General features: G+C 46.9%; 1 protein-coding gene across 1 annotated transcript; it reads left to right on the plus strand.

Annotated features, from left to right (window-relative positions):
* Positions 1-72: 72 nt before the first annotated feature.
* LOC149338115 (uncharacterized) lies at positions 73-16,428 on the plus strand. Its single transcript, XM_089550104.1, has 5 exons — positions 73-169; positions 2,096-2,170; positions 3,477-3,548; positions 5,384-5,683; positions 16,210-16,428. Exons 3-5 carry the CDS (start codon positions 3,495-3,497, stop codon positions 16,426-16,428), a joined length of 573 nt encoding a protein of 190 aa, XP_089406230.1. The 5' UTR covers positions 73-169; positions 2,096-2,170; positions 3,477-3,494.
* Positions 16,429-21,565: the final 5,137 nt, after the last annotated feature.

A 21,565-nucleotide genomic window follows, 5' to 3' on the forward strand; every position in this document is an offset into this window, starting at 1 on the left:
GACTGTTGAACCGAATAAACCCATCTCAGATCTTGAATTAGTCACTGAAACTAGTGAGATGGGTGCGTGTGAGAATGAGAATTGGTCTGGCCGAACCGAGGCTACTTTGACAGACGGGCAGTGCCTGCAAACAGCCGTGGCTGAGTCACCACTGTTACAGGCAGATGAGGTAGGTCTTACATTGTTATTTGAAGCTATATAGCCACCTTTTGTATGAGAATATGTTTCTGAGGTAGAAGAAAGTATTATATTGCTTTTGTTTGGCAGCCACTTACCAAAATGTCAAGCTGTTTCTTTACCAGATGTCACAATTCAATTAATGCCAACTCTCTCCAAATGTCCAAGAGGCCTCAGATTTTCGAACCAACTTTCTCATTTACAGACGTCACAGTACCTCTCTTGATTGCGCCCAACCTTTACTCAGAAATAAGTTTTGTTCACAACTCTAGTTGCTAGTTTGCCCAGTACAAGCAGGAGCCAAGTGACAACACACTACAGCAGCTAGCAAATTTGTTGGAGTTGAAACAATGGTCTAGCACTGATTGATTGCGGTAATGGTCTATAAACACTGTTGGAGCATGCTGAAGCAGGCATGTCTTGGATTTGGTGGGCTTGTGCTGCCGTAAAAAGGTTTTTGTTGGTGCTAACTGATGAAGCATTTTCTCAAGCTTTTGTATTGTTTGCTCATATTGTTCATACTGTTTACTTAGGGGAGGTAGTTATCTCATACATGAACCACAAAAGTGAAATAACTAGAATAAGACTAGGGTGGAATGCATTTGGCAGGTACTTTTAGAATATGAATTACAGTTTTCATGTATCCCTCAAGAGAAAAGTACATAACAGTTGCATCTTACCAGTACTCACCTTTGGGGCAGAAACATGGAGCTAACGAAAAGGATTCAGCTTGAATTCAGCACAACGCAGTGAGCTCGTCATCAGCATGACTACGCCCACTGCAGGGCAAAGGCCTCTCCCATGTCTCTCCAACTAACTCTGTCCTTTGTCAGTTGCGGCCATCGTATCCCCTCAAACTTCCATTCTCATCCGCCCACCTAACTTTCTGCTGCCCTCTGCTAGTATTGCCTTCTCCTGGAATTTATTCCTTTACCCTTAAGGACCAGCGGTTATCTTGCCCTCCCATAACATACACAGCGGAATCCCATTTCTTAATTTTGACTAGGATGTCATTAACCCGTCACTCCCTCACCTGCCCTGCCCTCTTCCGGTCTCTTAGCGTTACACCTAGAAATGTTTTTTCCATAACTTGCTGTGTTGCCCTTAATCTAAGCTGAACCCTTTTCGTTAGCCTCCGTGTTGCTGCCCCATAGGTGATTACCGTTAAGATACAGCTGTTGTATACTTTTCTCTTGAGGGATAATGGTAAACTGCCATTCATGATCTGAGAGAACCTGCCATATGAACTTCACCCCATTCTTAACCTTAGAGTTATTTCCCTCTCGTAAGCCGCTGCGGTGGCTCAGTGGTTATGGCGTTCGGCTGCTGACCTGAAAGACACAGGTTTGAATCCGGCCGTGGCGATCGCATTTCTATGGAGGCGCAATGCTAGAGCCCCGGGTGCTGTGCGATGTCAGTGCACCTTAAAGAACCCCAGGTGGTCGAAATTTCCGGAGCCCTCCACTACGGCGTCTCTCATAGCCTGAGTCGCTTTGGGACATCAAAACCTTACCATTTCCCAAACCCAAACCAAAACCATTTCTTTTTTATGATCCGGATCAGAGAGCTATGGAAAGAAAAAAGATAGTTGTAACGGTAGGAGACAAGAACAGAGTGGGTCAGGGAACAAATGAAGTTAAAGACATCTAAGTTGAAATCGGGAAATGTCCATGCACAGGGCATGTAAATGCAAAGGAAAGATACGTAACCGATGGCTACTAAGCCGATTCCGAGAGATGGGAAGCATTGCAGGGGGCAGCAGAACGTTAGGTGGGTAGATAAAATTAAGTTGCTTGTACAAAATCGCCATAGCCAGCACAGGAGTAGATTAATTCGAGAGATATGGGAGAGGCCTTTGCCTTGCAGTGGGTGTAGTTGGCTGCTGCTGATGATGATTATTATTTTCATTCCATTCCAGAATGGGACACTGTCAGTGGACACGCCTCAAAGCCGCCTGGATGTAGACCCTGCCTTCGGCATAGATACCGTTCAGGTGTGAATTGAGTTTGTTTAGAGAATTTCTCATTGCGTTTATGATTTTACTGTTAACAGCTATTTCCCAGCTTGGAGGGATTGAGACACCAACTTTTGAGGCTATACAAAGCTTATGGCCAAGTTTGGATGTGAGCAGTGCTCAAAATATATTTTAATTCACCTCCAAAGAGTCCATAAATGCCCTTCACATAATCAGTCAGCTTGCTCCAGCTCGTCAAAATGCCTGACGGTGCCGCAGCAGTAGCAATCCTGTGGCCCTCTTCATTTTGTGTTGCACACTTGAGGAATGATGTGTGGGCCATTGTGCACCATGGCACAATACAATAAAATGGTTGTGTGTGCGTGGCTGACTTGTTGCAGAAACAGTTCATATTTAGAACTTAATTCACAACGATGAGATAAGCCAACAGCCACAGAAACCAAGGGACACAGGGAATTTTTTATTTATTTATTTATTTATTTTGTGCTGTTGTTCGATATAGAATATTACTGAATATGTTATCGCTTAAAGCTAATTGATTAGGAAAGCAGAAGAAAAAACAACCACATGCCGCCGGTGGGATCCGAACCCACGACCTCCGAATTACGCGTCCGGGGCTCTACCACTGAGCTACGGCGACAGCTGTTTAACCTTCTGCTTTCGGGGGTATTTATGTTTACAAATAACCTAACCTTGGGAGTGTTCACCAGTGCCATCCACGTTCTTAGGCGGCGGACGTAGCACGTCCTGAGTTACCGCTGATGTGACGTAGAACGTCATCGAACGGCGAGGGTGGAAGCTTTGTGAGAACCCTCTTATGCTTCCTAAGGCATCAAGGCTGCCAGAACCGAGGCCCTCGTTAGGCAATTAATCAGACAAGGAAAGGGGAATGAGGGGCTCGTTATAAATATGAGAGAAGCCAACAGCCACAGAAACCAAGGGACACAGGGAATTTTTTATTTATTTATTTATTTTGATGACAATGAGTGGTACCATTACTATCTCGGCGCAGCCTTCCGGCTAGATGAATAGGAACAGCATGTGACTTTCTTTTTTGTTTTAGCTTTCTCACTTGATTAATGTAGCACCGATCCTGGCTAGCCTTAGCATGTCATGTTGAAATTAGCCGAGCGACATGCCTGCAGATGAGAAAGAGCATCCGATTGGCTGCCTCGATCCAAGATGCTCTCCGTAAATGGCACTGCAGTGCACGTTTGCCTTGCTCCGCTGCTTTCTGTGTGAAGCGCACACTTATGCTCCTGATAGTACATCTGTATGACTGCAGTGACATTTAATCCATGTTATACTATTTTTCTTGCTGAAGGCACTGCAACCTGCAGAAATGGCATCCTGCAGTGCCACTACCAACCAGGTGTCCAATGTGTGCGTCAATCAGGTATGAATTGAGATTGCAGTTCGCCACTATATTTCGTAAAATTTCATGATTTTTACCTTATTCTTCAACTAAGCTCCACGTACGTGTGATTACCATTACATATAGATGGTGTTGCTTTTTCAGTTTACATAGGGATATTATGGTGTTTAAAAAGCTTTTAGGGTAGTGTTGTATTTTCATGTTTTTTAACATTGCAGAACTCTCATTTGACACATTTTCTGAGTTATGCGTGTTATGTGTTGTTTGCGAACAGAGTTAATGGGGAACAAAAGGAAGCGCACTAGAGTTGGCGAAGCCGCTTGCAATATCTGAGCGCCTCTCTTCATTCGGGTCATGCATATCTGTACTGAAAGTTCAGTGATGTTTAGTGCTGTACAAAGTGCGTTCTCCATGCCATCCACCATTGTGTACAGTAAAACCTCGTTAATGGAGACGCAAAATAGAAAAATCTGCAATCAAATTCGAATGTTGACTTAAGTCCCCCGCCAAAAAATTGCCAAAAACAGTTTGCATTGTAATAAGTATATCGGATGAAAAATGCGCTGCGGTTTTGTGCATTTCAAGTGAGGAGTATCTAACACTGTGGGCTGAAATGGCCATTAATCGGAGCGCGTTGTGGTTTAGTGTACAAGAATGTATTAAGCTTTTAGTTTATTTTAAAATTATTTGCTTAAAATGTATTTGCTTTGTCCCCCACCCCCTTATGTAATGCCTCAACAGAGGCCTTTAAGGGTAAAATAAATGATGATGATAAAACAGCCACCGTGCTGGCTCAATAGTTATGGTGCTCAGCTGATGACTCAAAAGACGCAGGATCGATATACCTGGGGTCGGCTTGTACATTGAAGAATGCAGTCTAGATAAATTTTTTAGCTTGGCAAACAAGGAAGCTCTTGCTTTGTAACATCAAACTCAAGGTGCTTATGGAGTATTGATGTACGCAAGACAATGTTTTCTGTTTTGGGCCAAGAGTTTATTGATAGTAGTTGGATAATCATGCCTAGGTCAAGGGCCGCACCAGTCTGCAATTAGTATCTCAATCCAAAAAAAGCGAATCCTGGTAAAGTATTCTTTTTACAAAGATTTTACAGTGCACTTGGAAAAAAAAAATGTTTTCCTTTCCAGTATTCTCCTGGAATGAGTGTAATGGCCATTGAATATTTTTTAGGGAGTTAACAGTGACACATGGTGAAATGTACCGATGTTTCATTCCTTTAATATCCTGTAGGGAATAAAAAATTGGTAGTTTTTATGCCTGTTTTAGGCACTGATGGTATACCTAGCTATCACATCTTTTTGCCAATTTCTCGCATTGCATGGTACATAATTAATTAGGCCTTGCATATTTTCCATGTTTTGAATTGCGTCCTTAAAGGGTAGCCTTGTGTTTTATGCTGCATTCTTTTTGCAGCTTTTTGCAAATGTATAGCAACTTGAGTGGTACCAAATTACTAAAACTTCAAGTATTATTTCGTGAGCATATATGCTATAATTATCCCTCATGTGTCTGAGGTCTTGGTGTCTTAAAGTGTAAATGACATTTGGGAACTTAATGTTGCTAAGGAAGAACACTGCTAGGGGTACAAACGGCATTTACTTTTATGCGTGCTTCTGCTATTTGTGTTCTAATGTATAGATGACATGGGAACACCCGTAGGGTGTACATGGTGTACTACAGGGGTGCTTTCATAAAGTTTCAAACTGCAGCTTCATCATGCAGATGCAAAATGTCTGATTTGGAAGTATCATTTCTGTAATCTAATCTCTTGATTCAGGTGAAACATGTCGGCATTGGGGAGTTACTGCACATAGCACTCTTTTCTTTGGCCATGCAGGTACTTATTGGGCCTGGTGTCCAGATCCCGTCTGACAAGTGGCAGCACCTCATGGACCAACCGAAGGATAGCCTCTTTGTGCGGGAAGCAGCGAAGGCAATTTGGGGCATCCAGAACCTGTACAACAGGAGCGTCACTGGAGCCCCTTGCCGCCGCTACCTGCATAAAGAGGGCGGCCCTGAGACCACCGAAAAGAAGGCACTGACACCAATGAAGCTTGATGCTCTGAAAAGTGCGTGCTTTTCTGTCATAATTAAGCTTAGTTTTCTTGAATTAGACTTGCAGGTGGATGTGCAAACTGTGGGTATGGCAAAAGGGCTGAATTGTATTGTGCCCATATTGCATGACCTGAAATTGAGTAGTGCACTGTGATGTTTGTGGGCACTGCTCAGGCTGCTGCGTATGCCTAGGCAGCAAGGAAAAGGATGTTTTTTGGGTGGTGCTGCAGTTGTGACTTGCTGGCTGGTGCACTTTGTACTTAATAGCTGTCTTTCTATCATCCTGAGCTAATCGGCACTCATTACTCTAGCATGCTAGGTGCCAGCTGCACTTTGGGCTAACGTTTGGGTAGGTGCACTTTCACTGGAAGTGCCCAGTATATGAGGCTATTTTCTCTAACGTTGTAGCATATATGTGCTGCTGTGGTTTGTGAGTTGCAAGCACAGTAGCTTTGTATGCAAGGCAAACCTGGTTGGTGGATAAGCTTTATTGCTGACATGGCAAACATGAATCATAATGTGGTTTTGGGTTAGTGCAAAGTATCGGCAGCATGTTCAAATTGCTCAACTGAACTGCATGTAGCCACCTGGGGTTCTGTAACATTTTGATATATTGCATGATGGGTCTCCACAACTTTGCCTTCATCAAAACGCGACCACTACAGCTGGGATCGAACCCGCATCCTTCAAGTAAGCTGGCGAGTGCCATAACTACTGCGGCACCATGGCGGCTTATTCCGTATCATTTCTGCATCATACGGTTCGGCAGAGAATTCCGTACAGTCCGTATAATACGAAGTCGTAAGGATTGCGTATCATATAAGGCTCTCCATATAATGCGGAAGTCCATATTATTTCCGTATGATATGGAATTCCGTATTCCAATAAGTACGTATATATGGAAATCCGTATTGTATGGAGTCCATATATGCGGTTTTTTTCAGTAGGGAGCTCTTGGCAGTTGATTGTTTCCACCTTTCTTTCAAGGCACCTATCGGCCCTTAATGTTATTGATCCGTTCCTTATTCCCAACTCAGAAGCCCTTACAAACCTTCTCCTGAAGGAGAATCCTGCAACGTGCCTGGGTTTCAGCATTGATGTTGTTGACCTGGTCTGTTCGCTCCCACATGCTCAACTTATGCGATACGTTCAGGGGTGCATCACAGAAGACAATGATGAATGCAGTTTTCAAAACAGGTGTCGGATTAGTACTGCGCCCACCATGGAACTGTTGGTTTTTTACCTCAACAACACGAATGTAGTGTGGGACGGCCAGCTTTATGTGCAAAAATCGGGGGTCTGCATAGAGTCTAAGGTAGCCCCTATTCTAAGTAACATTTTTCTGGGCAGATTTGAGAGACTAGTGGAGGAAGAGCTGGCCGGAAGTGGCACTCGTGTTTTCCACTATGTCGATGATTTTTTGGTACTAACAAAGTCTCCAAGCCTTGGTTGCGTGTCTCACGTACTTGATGTTTTTGCCCGCAATGGGTGCAGACTAGAGTTTACACATGAAGTGCCTCAACAGGGATCCTTGCAGTCTCTAGACTTGAACCATTGAACCGAACCCTGTCTGTTGGGAGTACTCCCCTCGGAGTGCGAAACCGTTGCTGAACTATGGCTCCTTCCATTCTAAAGTCGTAAAAAGAGTTAGGGGCCGCACTGCAGAGGAAACGCGAGGGGAAGGAGAGTAAGAACATTTGCAAAATTTTTTATTTATTTATTTACAATACTGCCAGTCCCATGAGGGACCATAGCAGGTGGGCGAACAAAAATGACAAACATGATAAAAATTTGAGCAGTGCACTCTGGAATTAAAAAAAAAGTGAATACAAATCAAACACAGATGAACAGAAAGGAACAAGCAAAATAAAAGAAAAGGTAAACATTAGCAAGGAAAAAGAAACATACATGTCTAGGAGTCCGGTATAGCATTGCCATAAGGAATTCGATTAGAGCACATGGGAACACAGCAGCGGAAAAAAGAAGAGAGACCTTCTTCACGATTAATTACAATCTAATGAAGTGATGGGAGGCGGTTGAGTACGGCAGTGAAACTGCTTTATTCGTTAATTGATAAGCATTCTATCCCTGACGTGAACTGAGATAATGTGGTTGCAGTTATGATTGAGGAATCAAGGTGATTCCATTCTCTGATCACGAGGGGAAAGTACGAATACATGAACGTGTCGTTATGGCATCATTATTCTGTTATCGCAAATTAAGCATTGAAACAAGTACTTTGCCTGTAAGAAGGGAGTGGTGTATATTATACCTATGCCTTGCGGCCGTGTGTACATCGGCTAGACAGGCCGTTGTATCAACATTCGCCTCAGCTACATGCCGATTCGGTCAACAGCAAAGATAATTTAAATGTAGCACAACACTGCCTCACGTGTGATTGTGTTCCGTATTTTGTTGACACGGAAGTGGTGTTTGTACATCGCGATCAGCGCACGAGGGAGATCGCGGAAGCATTCCACATCATCAGAAAGGGCGAGGGATGCGTAAGCAAGCCCTCGATAAGCTTGTCAGGGAGGGAAATGAGCTTGCTTCATTCTGGGCAGGGAGGGTGAGGTGAAGGCACACGTGCCTTGAATGAATGACTGGTGATTCTTTGTTTTCTCTAGTTTTACGCATGTGAGTGGCAACAGTGTATCTGGGTTTGACATGACGCCTTTGCGCATGGTTGTTTAAATGGTTGGTTGGTTTATGGGGTTTAACGTACCAAAGCGACTAAGGCTATGAGAGACGTCGTAGTGGAGGGCTCCGGAAATTTCGACCACCTGGGATTCTTTAACGTGCACTGACATCGCACAGTACACGGGCCTCGAATTTCTCCTCCAAAGAAATTCAACCGCCGCGGCCGGGATCGAACCCGCGTCTTTCGGGACAGCAGCCGAGCACCATAGCCACTGAGCCACCGCGGCGCCTTGGCTGTTTAAATGTATAAACTGACTGCCTACGTGTGAATAAAATTCAGTTGTAAGTTCAGCGCCGTCAGTCTGTTTCACCTTGTCCTCTTTCCATGTTCTTGAGCGCTGGTTTTTGACGATGGATCACCACCAACTCGCCCAATCCTCAGTTCTTCTGTCGTCACGGTTGCTATGCACAGCTACGCCACCCACTGGTACGCCGTTTGCTGTGAGGGGAGGAGGTTGCGCTTTTACTTTCTCCTTTCCAAGCTGCCGCTTCGTTGCTTTCGTAGCTTAAAGGGTATCCACTGCTGGTCGCAACGAACTGCGGCAACTGTGACGCCGCGAAACGCAGAAAAGGCCCCTTAACAGCTGTGCTCTAAACCTTGGTTCAGACTTTTTCGCACCGAATTCAAATTTAAGCTTGTATGGCGAAAGACAGTCGGGGCCGGAACAAGCTCGAGATGGGGCGTGTCCATGCTAACGCTTGATCTGGTATCTCTATGACAACTTGTAGAACATGCCCACTTTTCCCCTTTTCACAAAAACTAACAGTTTTAAATACAGTTTTTCTCCTAGAACAGTGCAAGATTGCACTTCGTTACCGGAATCAGTTTCTTCCTCGCAAAATTTTTTGATGCGTTAAATCGTCTACTTACCTGCTAATGTTGCTTTTATGTATGTTTTGTATCCGTGTGCTGCTAATGTTGTATACTTTTATTCTTTTTTGTTAAGTAACAATGTAAGTTCACTCCTGCTTGGGCCGAGCAGTGGCCTGCAGTATTATGAAATAAATAAATAAATAAATAAAATGCCGACATGATGACTCGTAGTTGATCAGTTTCGGGTCCTTATTTACACGAACCGACTCTCTACAATTCACATGGTCTATATAAACAAACGAGCAGGTTTGATCTAATCGGCGGTGTTACAGTGAGTGTTAATGAGGTTCACTGAATGGAGCTATCATCTGGAGCCGTCTGAATCTTTTATCACCTTTTAAATGGCTCATAATCGCGGCCGAGGTCTCGTCCGGCGTAACGCTGTCTTCCACGGACGCTGAAACTAATCAGGAGAGGAGAAAACAACTGTAGCATCAAATAAAAGGAACACAATGTAGCCCCGAAGCCATGTTTGATGACTATAAAGTGAGTAGTTAATTGATTAGAACAAATCAGAGCAAAAAACAAACAAAACAAGGAAATGCATTGATATAGCACGCACGTTGATATACGACGGGAACGGAGTGATGTCACAGCTACCGAACGTCGTCGCTGCATAGCAAAAATTATCACACAATGGGCAGGAAAAGCGCTGAAATTGTATTAAATTCTACTGAAAATGTGTAATGAGGCGCAATTAGTTCTGAAGAGCGCCGAAAGATCTATAATTTGGATAAAAATTGCTCGAAAACGAGAAAAGGTGGATGATGGTGTCCCATCAGACGCAAGGACGTCGAAGCAGTGTGATGTGCTGACGCGCTGCGAATGCGCAGCTTGACGTCTCCGCTGCCTCTCGTCTCTGCTTTTTTGCGAAAATGAATTCAAACCATAGCAATGAGTCGCGAACTGCTACCGCCTTCCCGCACTTAAGATATATCTAAGTATCTCCAACGAATTTTTGATGGGCTCATATTGTACTTAAGACACCCTGATTGCGCTGCGAAAAATCCCAATAATTCCAAATGAACCTGCATTTGGCACTACTTCAGCCCCCCAAAAACAATTTCCTCTTCCCTATGCGCACTCAGCGGTGTTCTTTGGAGAGAGCGTTGACAGAGACGCCGAAGAAGACTCGAAAAGACCAGGTAACAAAGGTTTACAGAGCGAAACAGTATGAAATAACACATCAGTGGTGATTGTTCTGCTCAAACATCGGGAGAAGGAGACATAGTTATGCTGTGGAGGTTAGGCGGCTGCTGCCCTCAGGGTCATCTAATTCGCCGAAGGTCTTGCGTGCTGGAATAATCTTTGGACGCAGCCTGGGTGGTATTGCCTCAGAAACCACCATTTTCGACATCACGTAGCAGTTTTGATGCAATGATGGGGTTGGCTCAACTTGCGAAGTATTCCCACAACTGCAGTACTGATGTGACAAGCCGGTACCGATACATCGCATGGATATTCGTGAACGCCGTCGTCGGTCGCCTGCGCTGTTAAATCCCATTCCATACGGTGGTTTTGAACCTTTGTAATCAAGATAGAAAGAAACAAGATATGCAGCAAACATAGAAAAAAGAAGTCGGCCACAAGACTCAGAGAGAAGAGGAAGGATGATAGTGGGTTAAAATGTACCATAAAAAAGCTTGCAGCATTGAGAAATGAGGAAGAGGAAGCAGAACACAACCAAAGAGAGTAAAAGTAGGATACCGCGCAATTTTGGCCAGCAGTCCAAACGACTAAATGCGTGCTGACTGACAACAATCGGTGCTTATGCATAGCAGCAAAATATGGCGCAGCATGCATTGCATTCCTACACTGGGGGAGTCCTGGCATGGCATATTTTACACTGAAATATTTAGGAAGTTCGCAATAGCAGCTTAGTTTTCGAGGCAGAAGCCCAACTCCTCTGAATACCCAACGCCCTGAATTACGGCTCACCATGTGACATATCATGCCTTTGGGCATAACTGGTGGAAAGGTAGTGTGAGGGCTCTGCTTAATCGTAATATATAAATTATAATATTCCAGTGTAACTGTACTTTTAGTACCTCGGGTTTGCAATCTTATGGACCAAAAAGGGAAAACGCTGGAGCTTATTCCCCGCGGGAACACTTCTAGAGCACAACAGGATCACAAGGCAAGCAACAAAGGAAGTCCTCCATGTACAAAGGAAGTGCTCGTGCACACGCATCACGTCCTCGTGACTTAGGTTCAGCACTGGAGCTGAAAGTAAAGCGCCGGCTTAATAAGTAATATGAAAGTTTAGCACATTAGAAGCTTTATGCTGTATTGGAGTTTATTGCCTGCATGGTTTTACTCTGTGCAGTGTCATCGGCTGAGCAAGTCGTAAGTAGATCCTGACTTCACAGGTGATAGCCTCTACGAGTGCTATCCTGAATTAGTCCTTTATTCTATAAACACGGCGGGCAGGAAATGCGTGATTTGTTGCGCTCTAAACATCAATGAAAGTGTCGTCAACATGAAATCTTCCTGCAGCATTGCTGAAGCAACCAAATTGCACCGAGCTGGCATTTTACAATTCAGACCTATGCCTGCTACGAGTGCAAGAAATGAAGAACAAGGTTCCAATAGGAAGTGTAGCGTAAGCGACACTCGTCCTGTGGGTGAGATTTATTTTAGCACCTTAACGCAGAAACCACCATCAAATGGCGGACAGGCCTAGCGGAGGACTCTACGGAAGGCACATTGACCACTTCAGTTGCACGGACTCTCAGAACACAACGGCCCATCATGTTTTCCATTCAGCCATGCAGCCAGTGTTCAATGAATACGGTTGAACTACGGGTAACGCTAAAGTTTATAGCGCCCAGCGACGCTATAAAGCGCAGGCGCTGAGATCGGCGTTCCCGCGATAGAAGAAAATAAAGATGGACAGCGCGTGCTCGGAGCGCACGCCCGGCACGAGCTCTTCGGAACTAGAAGCCTGCCACGCTGGTCAGCTTGCTCTGGTGCTCCGCTGCGACCCCGCAAAATCTTCAACAAGTTAAACATCAGAGATACAAACTATGTCCAGCTGGAGTCCCTGCCAATAATCTGTGACTAAATCCATGTACAGCATTGATGTCTAACACTGTACACCTAATGCTGTTGCGGCGTACATCATTATGCTGAGTTGTCATATACTGAGTTGTCTTATACAACACTATGTGACCACGTTGCTTTGGTACCGTATCATGGAGCTGCAAAATGTTGTATTGAAGGAATGAAAAGTGCGCAGTCACCATGTACAAGCCTGTGACCACAGCTCAGATCAACTTGGTGCACAGTGATAAATCAAGAAAATGGTGGCTACAATCCCCTTTGAGACTAGAGCTGTCATATACTCAGTATATGGCAACTCAAGTATATGACAACTAAGTTCAGCTCTTGCTGTTGCATCTACTGAAAATGCTGAAGAAAAATTTTGTAGACTTGTAGAACAACTGACGCCTGAAACAATATTGCTAAATGTCTCGCTTTGAACAGCCAAACAAATCTGAATCAGTTCAAGCCACTGAGATAATGCATGAAATATCTAACACCAGCACCGTTTTAAACAGCTAAAATAAAGTTCCCTGTACTTCAGCATACAGGAGACATCATGGCATTAATTATGGTCTAACTCTCTGGTACAGCTTTTCTTTATTTAATACTCTCTTACTGTCACTTCAGAAGCATTAACGTCTGTTGGATGAGAAAACATAGCACCACAACAAAAACAGGAAGAAACAGTAAGAAAAACAGCTAAAGCGCCGATTTAGATCTCCCTTCTTGTCATCTTGCAACAGTGCTGTCCAATTGGCACCCGACCACTTGGTGTAAAAAGCCAGATGTCATTCCAGGGTGAAGCGGACGTTTTCTTGAAAGTGTGGCAGAGGTGCAGCAACTTTTCATAAGGTACTCACTGCCTTCAATGTACCAAGGAGCAAAAAAGAATGAAGCAGGAAACTTATTGACTTCGCAGTCACTCCAATTACATTCGTGTGCTTACTGCATGGTATAAGAAAGGTTAGCAGCGACTGCTGAATAGGCGTCATCCTTAAATCACCTAGTAAGTTCAATAGGAATAAGCTGAGCATATGACACGATGGTTGATGAGGACAGAAAGCGGTGCAGTTGCTAGTACTCGTTATTTAGTCTCCTGCAAGAAGAATGTTACATTCTCGTTACTCTTTTTTTTTCATACAGAAGTATGTTCAGGAAGTGCTAAAGAGTCTTAACGTCCAGATGCGAGAGCACCAAGAATATTTTCGTTCATTTTAAATAGACGGTTCGACATTTGACCGAGGCGATCAGAACCCCAAGCCGGATTCGAAGCAGGGCCAGTGCGACCAGAGCAGCCTTGTTTCCCACTGCCATAGCGTAGTCTGCCATTGGCCTAGCAGCTCTTGTCACCAGTAGTTATTGGTATAATGTGTTTAACGTAACTTTATTCCAGTACTCGAAAAAAAAACGGTGAGATACAGCTGGATGAAACAATTGGCAAAATAGTTTCCATCGTATGATGCTACTGATAAAATTTCAAAAATCCTGTTTAATTAGGTAGGTTTCGCTATTCCACATCTTTATTCTTCAATTTCACGTCAGGTGCACTTTGTCAGGTTTTACCAAAGGAGCATGGAAAACCACCAATCCAGTGCTTTATAGCAACGAATCGCTTAGGTTTCCCATTTTTGCAGTGCTTAAGAAAAACCAGCTCCATAAAAACAAGCGCACCTAAATGCATTGTTGTGCTGTCATAATGTACCAATACCAAGCGTGTTTCGAACGAGTTAAGCATCCCTGCTCAACATTTCTAAGCGATCAAAGCTACTGTGAATATTGTCTTGAAAGTGCGTCAGCATGTGATTCCGAAGCATAGAAAGCGTGCGGTGTAATCGCCGATAAGTGACAAACTGGCCACCGACAGCGCATTCAGATGGAGCTTTTACTGAGCAACCACACGGACAAAATGAAAAAGGGAAGACAGTGAAGTCGCAGAGGGGTCTGTCGCCACCGTTTTCTTCATTTATCACTGTGCACCCAGTTGATTAGAGCGGCGGTCATAGGCTTGGACACAGTGACTGCGCACTTTGCATTCGTTCAATACAAAATTTTGCAGCTCCATCATACGGTGCCAAATGAGCGTGGTCGCATGGTTTTCTTGTCATGTGTCGCACAATTTTTTAATTGCAGAAAAAATGTACTATTCACAACGTATCTTGACCCTAGCAACTGGATGGGTTGTTTCGTGACACCCTCTACAAATGAGTAAAATGCGCTCGGGTTTAATATCAATATCAACCGTCTTGCGTAATTAATTTCCCCTACTGTTGAGACTTTTCTTATATACGTGTAATACGTCTCCTGTATATGTGTTTATTTCATGTCTTATATGTGTCCTACATAGTAGTTTCACGTTGCAGTCGGGCAGTCCAGCGGTGGACACTACAATGACACGCGGCAGTATACACATATGTGATATGTTTCTGCGCATGTGTGTCTTATGTGCTCGCGGATATGCGCAAAAATCGGAGCATATTCGTAGAAGCGACGCGCCGCAGAAGCAATCTCGCTAGAGCGCGCTGCTACAAAAGGGTAGAAGCAAACTCCAGAGAGCACCTAACGTTTTCAGTGTTGCTGCCCTCTCCAACTCGCTAGCCGGCGCGGCGCCAAAGGAATTACGCACATCACCGCGCGTCCTGCATTGTTCAAGAATGTTGGAGTAATTTCTACTCAATGTTGACGGAGAGGGTGTAGCTTTGAGCCTGCTAAGTGATGCCCTCTCCTCTTTAAACGTGCGCCGGCAGAGGCGCAACGCAAGAAGGATCTAGAAGGTTCTTGAAGGCAGTCTCTGTAGGTGACCTATGAGTACGCCCGCCCGGCGCGAGATGGAGAAGTAAATTGCACTGGGAGCCCCAGGTACTGAAAGAGCGCCATGTCAGACTACCATCGAGTACTCCCGGAACGCCTCGTCCATATTTTGCCGTGTGGCAGCACTGATGGTGCTTTGGGTTACATTTCCAGGGCAACGTGTCATATGCATCTATGCGGTGCTGAGCCAAACTAGTGAATCCCGGCTTGTCCGTGAGTATGCGGTCAAAGTCATCCAAAAAGATAAGAGCGGCCACGTTCGAGCTGTGCCAGCGCACCCGCATCTGCCATTGCACTGACCCTGGTTACCAGCCTTGCTTACGTGCCGGCGCTGCCATTTCCGGCATTTGACGGGGGTATTCATTATGTTTAAGTTCACTGACATCTGTTCGTTCAGTATTCATGTTCTTCTCCGACGTCGGAGAGGGGGCATTCAGGCGGGGCGCTGCTACCGATGACATGTCCGTTGACCAAGCGACGCAGGCCGCTTCAGCAGCCCTTGCATCCTTCGCGCAAACAAGCCGACCGCTTCCAAGAAACTAGCACGGGCCGGCCGCTTCCACAAAACCTGGCAGGCGTCTCCCACGACGACACGTGACCCTTACAGACCCGCCGATTGACGCATTCTATATTCCCTCTGACAGGCACCATACCATGATCGCCTGCACTCCCACAGCAGCGGAAGTGCTTCCTTTTACATTATCCCTCCCTATCTCCCCTCTACTGTAATAAACCTTTTAGTCTCCACCCAGCAACCGTGTTGAGAGGTTCCTCGCACGCGGGGTTCCCACGCCCCGCATGGACACCACCGTTTAACACTGGCGACGAGAAGTAGGATTTAGGACGTAGGCAGCTCGAGGTGGCGCCGATGGCTACTGGAGAATTGCACGGTGCCATCGAGCCTTTTAACGGCAAAATTAGTCATCGTGAATCCAGCGCCTTACCTTCTACTTCTTGGCAACGATGTCTCCGCCGAAGCAAAGAATTGCGCGCTCCTCCTTACCCTATGCGGAGCCAACACCTTCGAGACTGCCCGCGTGCTGGTCACACCGAAGACTCACGGAGAAGTCAGCTATGGGGTCCTAGTCGCACTTCTTCAGAATCGCTTCGATCGTAGACCATCCGAGCTGTACAGCCGGTGCGTTTGACCGTCCGAGCTATACAGTCCGTGCGTTTTCCAGGGGCGTGACCAGCTGCCAGAGGAATCGTTCTGCAGCTATGTCCCAGCCCTCAGAATTTTGACTGCCGACTTCAACTCTGGAGTGATGAAGACAACGTCTACAACATCTACGCCACCGACAGAAAGCCATACGCCTGTTGTAAGGAACCCCACCAAGCTGCCCGAGGATGTCATGCTTCGCTACAGGTTCGTGTGCAGGATCCGCGACGAGCACCTATAGCAGAGACTGTTCGCGGAGAAAGAATTGACGTCTCAATGTGTTTTCGACCTGGCCCTGTCATCAAAAAGTGCGTCAAGGAGCCAAGGGAGGGACGAGCTCCGTAGAAGTGCACAAGACTACTCAACAAAAGAACGGAACGGTTTGTCGTCACCTTGACCACATTAAAAAAAAGTGCAGCAACCTACCCGGCGCATGATCCGCCGCCACACGATCGAACGAACGGACCAGCAGCAAGTGAGAAACAATGTATCCTTCTGTATCCTTCCGTTTCTAACTCTGAATTGTCTTCCATTTTCTCTAATTATGATATCTTCCGCCACGATCGCGAGAACAGGCGTGGCGGTGGCGTCTTAATTGCCACCCTTCAAAGCTTACTCTGCTACCCCATAAACGTCACCTCGTGTTTGGAAATCGCATTCGTTGGCTCCAAAGCATTTAACCCGCCCGTTATCATCGGCTCCTGCTACAGGCCTCCTGACGCTGATGCCTCTTTTGTCGTGCACTTTCACGATGCGCTCCAATCAATAACCACCTCATATCCGCGCACACCTTTGCTTATATTTGGCGACTTCATTTTCCCTCTCATAGAGTGGAATGACCTTGCAACAACATTAAACAAGCATACTATCGAGAGCGATTTTTTGAACTCGTGCCTCACATTTGACCTGTCTCAACTCGTCACCATCCCGACTAGGCAGGATAATCAATCTTCTAGCATTCTTGATCTCGTGCTTGCTACTCATCCTGAGAGCATTTCACCGCTTACGCACCTAGCAGGCTTGAGTGATCACTCGGTAATCTACGGCACCTATCACAGTCATTTATTACGCCCTGAAAAATTAACGAAAACATTGACGCTCTACGACAAAGGTGACTATGATGCCATGAATAACGACCTCACGGAATTCTGTAGCTCTCTCCTCTCAAACTTTTCAAATCGCTCTGTCGAAACTAACTGGTCTCTGTTCACTGATAAAATGCGCGAGCTCATCCACACCTACATCCCTACTAAAACAGTCACCACGCGGTCATCATCGCCATGGTTCAACGGAAAGTTAAAAAGGCTACTTAACAAAAAGAAAAGGCTCTTTCGTTCTGCAAATCATTCCAATGACGCCCGCGCAAGGGAAAGGTATCATACTGCCGAAAAGAACTTTCTCACGCCGCACAAGCCAAAAAAACCTTCTCATCCATATTACCTGATATGCTTCACAACAACACCAGGAAATTTTGGAAAGCTATAAACCCAAAAGCAACCCCGCCAATATGGCTTTGCGACGAACACGGTTCACCAATTCCACATACTGACACGGCTGAAGCATTAAATTATACCTTTTCATCCAATTTTACACACGATCCTGTAGGCGATATGCCTGACTATCCTTATTTTGATTACCCCCCTATGCCTGACATACGTTTCGACCCTAACGGAATAATTGCGTTGATCAATTCCATGAAACTAACCTCATCTGTTGGTATAGATGAAATTAACACAAAAGTTCTCAAGAATACTAAAAACGTTGTAGCTGTTCTTCTTTGTCGTATCTTACAGCAATCACTCGAGTCCGGTATTGTACCCCACGACTGGAAAGTGGGGAAAATCATCTCGGTATACAAAAAAGGCCCCCCATCGTCTAGTAAGAACTACGGTCCCATCTCCCTCACTAGCGTTCCCTCTAAATTAATGGAGCACGTAATTTACTCACACATATGACCTTCTTGCAGTCTGTCAGCTTTTTTGACCCTACTCAACACGGATTCCTGAAAAACCTATCCTGCTCTACCCAACTGGCCCTCTTTACTCATGACATCAGTTCTAGTATGGACACGAACACACCCGTCGACGCTCTTTCCTTAGACTTTGAAAAAGCTTTCGACAAAGTTTCCCATCAACGCCTCTTATTTCAACTTTCGCGCATAAACCTCCACCCACTAGTATACGATTGGCTCCGGAATTTTTTGACTAACCGCCAACAGTTTGTATGGGCTAACAATCATGCATCTTCCATCTCCCCTGTTACCTCCGGCGTACCTCAAGGCACGGTTTTAGGACCTCTACTATTTTTAATTTACATCAACGACCACCCAAGTAATCTATCTTCCCCCGTTCGTTTGTTCGCCGACGACTGCGTCATCTACCGGAGCATCACTTGTAACAGAGACACTTACCATCTGCAGTGTGACATAGGACTTGTGGAAGAGTGGTGCGCAAACTGGCTGATGTCTTTAAACGTTAATAAAACAACGCTAGTATCATTTCATCGTCGTAAATCGTATCCTACTCCCAATTACACCCTTCGCGGTTCCATGATAACACACGCATCTTCATATAAATATTTAGGTATTAGCTTTACACAGGACTTCTCTTGGACCACCCACATAATGAACATAACCAACGAAGCTAACCGTGTTCTTGGTTATCTAAAGCGTAACTTGCGCTTGGCACCTGCTTCCGTAAAAATGTCCGCCTATTTAACTCTTGTCCGTCCTAAACTTGAATATTCATGCTCAATCTGGGACCCCCCACAAATTAACCTAGCCAAAACCCTTGAGTGCGTCCAGAGCCGCGCGATAAGATTCGTATATTCCGATTACTCATATCATACGAACGTAACAGCATTGAAAACAAAAGCTAACCTCTCCAGCCTTGAATCCCGTCGAAAAATAGCCAGACTCTGCCTTTTCCACAAGTTTTATCATTCGCATTTCAGCCAATCCGTTATCACCCCTGCATACCGCCTTTCACTTCGCATCAGTCATCCGAAAACTGTTCATACACCTCGAGCATCTACTTCTGCGTACCTAAAATCATTCTTCGCCCAGACCGCAAGAGACTAGAACAACCTCCCCGCTGAAGCTTTCATCCATCCTGGCCTAGAATACTTCAAATCATTCATCACTGATTTTTTTTTTCAATGATATTGTTGAGGTATTAGCGGGGTCGCAGCGGAGCACCACAAAAAGACGACCAGCGTGGCAGGCTTCTCGTTCCGAACTGCGCGTGCCGGGCGTGAGCTCCGAGCACGCGCTGCCGTTCTTTATTTTCTTCAGTCGCGGGAACGCCGATCGCAGCGCCTGCGCTTTATAGCGTCGCCGGGCGCTACAGGGCCCCCCGCCTAGACGGAACGTCGAAATATACGCGCCGACGGGGCAGAGATGGAGTAGCCACGGCAGGCAAGCAGGCAGCTGGAGTAACAGTGTCCCCACGGGGTCGCTACAAGGTCCGGTAAGTTCATGTCGGGGGCCGGGAAGAGCTGTCGGGTGGAGTGCACGGGCTCAGGTGGACGAGCCTGGCTGCTGCGCAACGGGCGAATGATGCTGGGTGCCGAGTTGACGAAGGACATGGGGGCAGGGAAGGCCATGGTTGGGCCGTCACCGACTGTAGTGCTTCCCGCTGGCACAAGTGTCATCAGTGTCGGAACGTTGCAGCAGATGCCGATGGGAATCTGACGCGCCGAGTACACGATCACAAGCACAGGAGCGGGCGAAACAGCTCCATGGACTGAATGCAGCTGTGCTGCGACAGCAGCAGCTGTAACAGTATTTGGCACACGTGTGACTGTTGACACAACGGTGAGAGCCGTGACGATGGTGGAGGAAGTTGCGGGGCTCATTGTCAGGTGCTTGGGTGAAGCGGGATCGACAGTCTGGAGCGGTTGGCCAGGGATGATGCGCGTGTGAGCATGGTCGGCTGTAGGTGGCTGCAAAAAGGTTGTTGCAGTGACAGGCCGTGCAGCTGAGACTGCGACATCAGATGGCTGGCTGACAGCTAAAGACACAGGTGGTGGTTCGACAGTGGCTGCACTACTCGGTGTGGGTAGTTCGACCATGCGGTGCCGAAGGTGGCTCAAGTCAGGCACCAAAGCAGACGCTTGCTGCGGCGGTGTCGAGCTGCCAGGGTCAGAATCCGAGAAGCGGTTGACCGTACTGAGGGCTGGGGGTGGGGCCTCGTGGGCAAGCGGTGTGGTCGCCAGGGTAGTGGGGCTGGTATGTGGCATATGCTGCGGTGGCGGCGTCAACCTCACAGCAGAGGCCTCCAGAGCTGTTGGCGGTAGTGACGAGGTAGATGGAGGTGCCGGAAGCCTCGGAACGGTTGCTGCGGCAGAGTCGTCCGTGGCTGCAGGAGGCTCTGGCGACAACGCCACTGAAGCGCAAGGAGGCAGAGCCAGAGACGCGGGTCGGATAGTAGTGGGAGCAGGACGCGAGGCGGAGCTCGTGCGGATCCCACCTGGTGTGGTGTCGAGAGAGACAGCCGGGCTGGAGACGCTGGACTGGAGTGGCGGTGAGGCGGCGTGGGGCTGCTGAGGCGGGCCGGGTTCTGATGAAGGCTGCGGGGGCGCGAGCGGGGCCGGTGCAGGGCCAGAGGCTGGCGGCGGCGAAAACGGGTCCGCTGCGTCGTAGAGCGGCGGCGGAACGTAGTAGGCGCCGAAGTACGCCAAGACGGCCGCACGCAGCTCATCGTATGGCCGGCCGCCGAAAGCAGAGTAGGTGAGCCGACGCAGGAGGTCGGCCGGGAGGATGTCACAAAGGACTTCGTGTTTGAACGGCTGGATGGTGATGCCGTTCAGGTACATCGCAGCCTCCAGTTGGGCGAACCACCCGCCGACGCCTGCAGGCCGGAACGCCGGGAGCGGCGGGTCGAAACTTGGGTGCTGCCAGTACGCCATGCTGGAACGCCGCTGGGAAAGAAGGCACGGTTCGCCGGGTCACCACTGTTGAGGAATTAGCGGGGTCGCAGCGGAGCACCACAGAAAGACGACCAGCGTGGCAGGCTTCTCGTTCCGAACTGCGCGTGCCGGGCGTGCGCTCCGAGCACGCGCTGCCGTTCTTTATTTTCTTCAGTCGCGGGAACGCCGATCACAGCGCCTGCGCTTTATAGCGTCGCCGGGCGCTACAATATGTATGCCCACCCCTCATGTAATGCCCCTAGTGGGCCTTTGAGGTACTAATAACATAAATAAATAAATACAGTGTGCCGGCTCCGTACGTGATTACGTTGCTAGCGGAAACATCGCCTGCGCACGATCTATCTACAGCGCCATCCTCCGAACATGGAGAACCTGCGGCCAGTCTAGACGACCTTGCGACGCAGCCTTGCGGGGACCAACCCAAGGGTCCTCTCAAAAGCAAGCAACTG

The sequence above is a fragment of the Amblyomma mixtum genome, chromosome 6 (assembly GCF_055824585.1).
Source record: "Amblyomma mixtum isolate Tamu chromosome 6, ASM5582458v1, whole genome shotgun sequence".
NCBI lineage: Eukaryota > Metazoa > Arthropoda > Arachnida > Ixodida > Ixodidae > Amblyomma > Amblyomma mixtum.

What these genes read in the sequence shown, in the direction of transcription:
- LOC149338115 (XM_089550104.1), top strand. Translation starts at nt 3,495, where the DNA reads ATGGCATCCTGCAGTGCCACTACCAACCAGGTGTCCAATGTGTGCGTC. An exon ending in CCAATGTGTGCGTCAATCAG is followed by an intron (nt 3,549 to 5,383) that starts GTATGAATTGAG and finishes TTGGCCATGCAG; the next exon opens with GTACTTATTGGGCCTGGTGT. An exon ending in TGCAGGTGGATGTGCAAACT is followed by an intron (nt 5,684 to 16,209) that starts GTGGGTATGGCA and finishes TGCGTTTTCCAG; the next exon opens with GGGCGTGACCAGCTGCCAGA.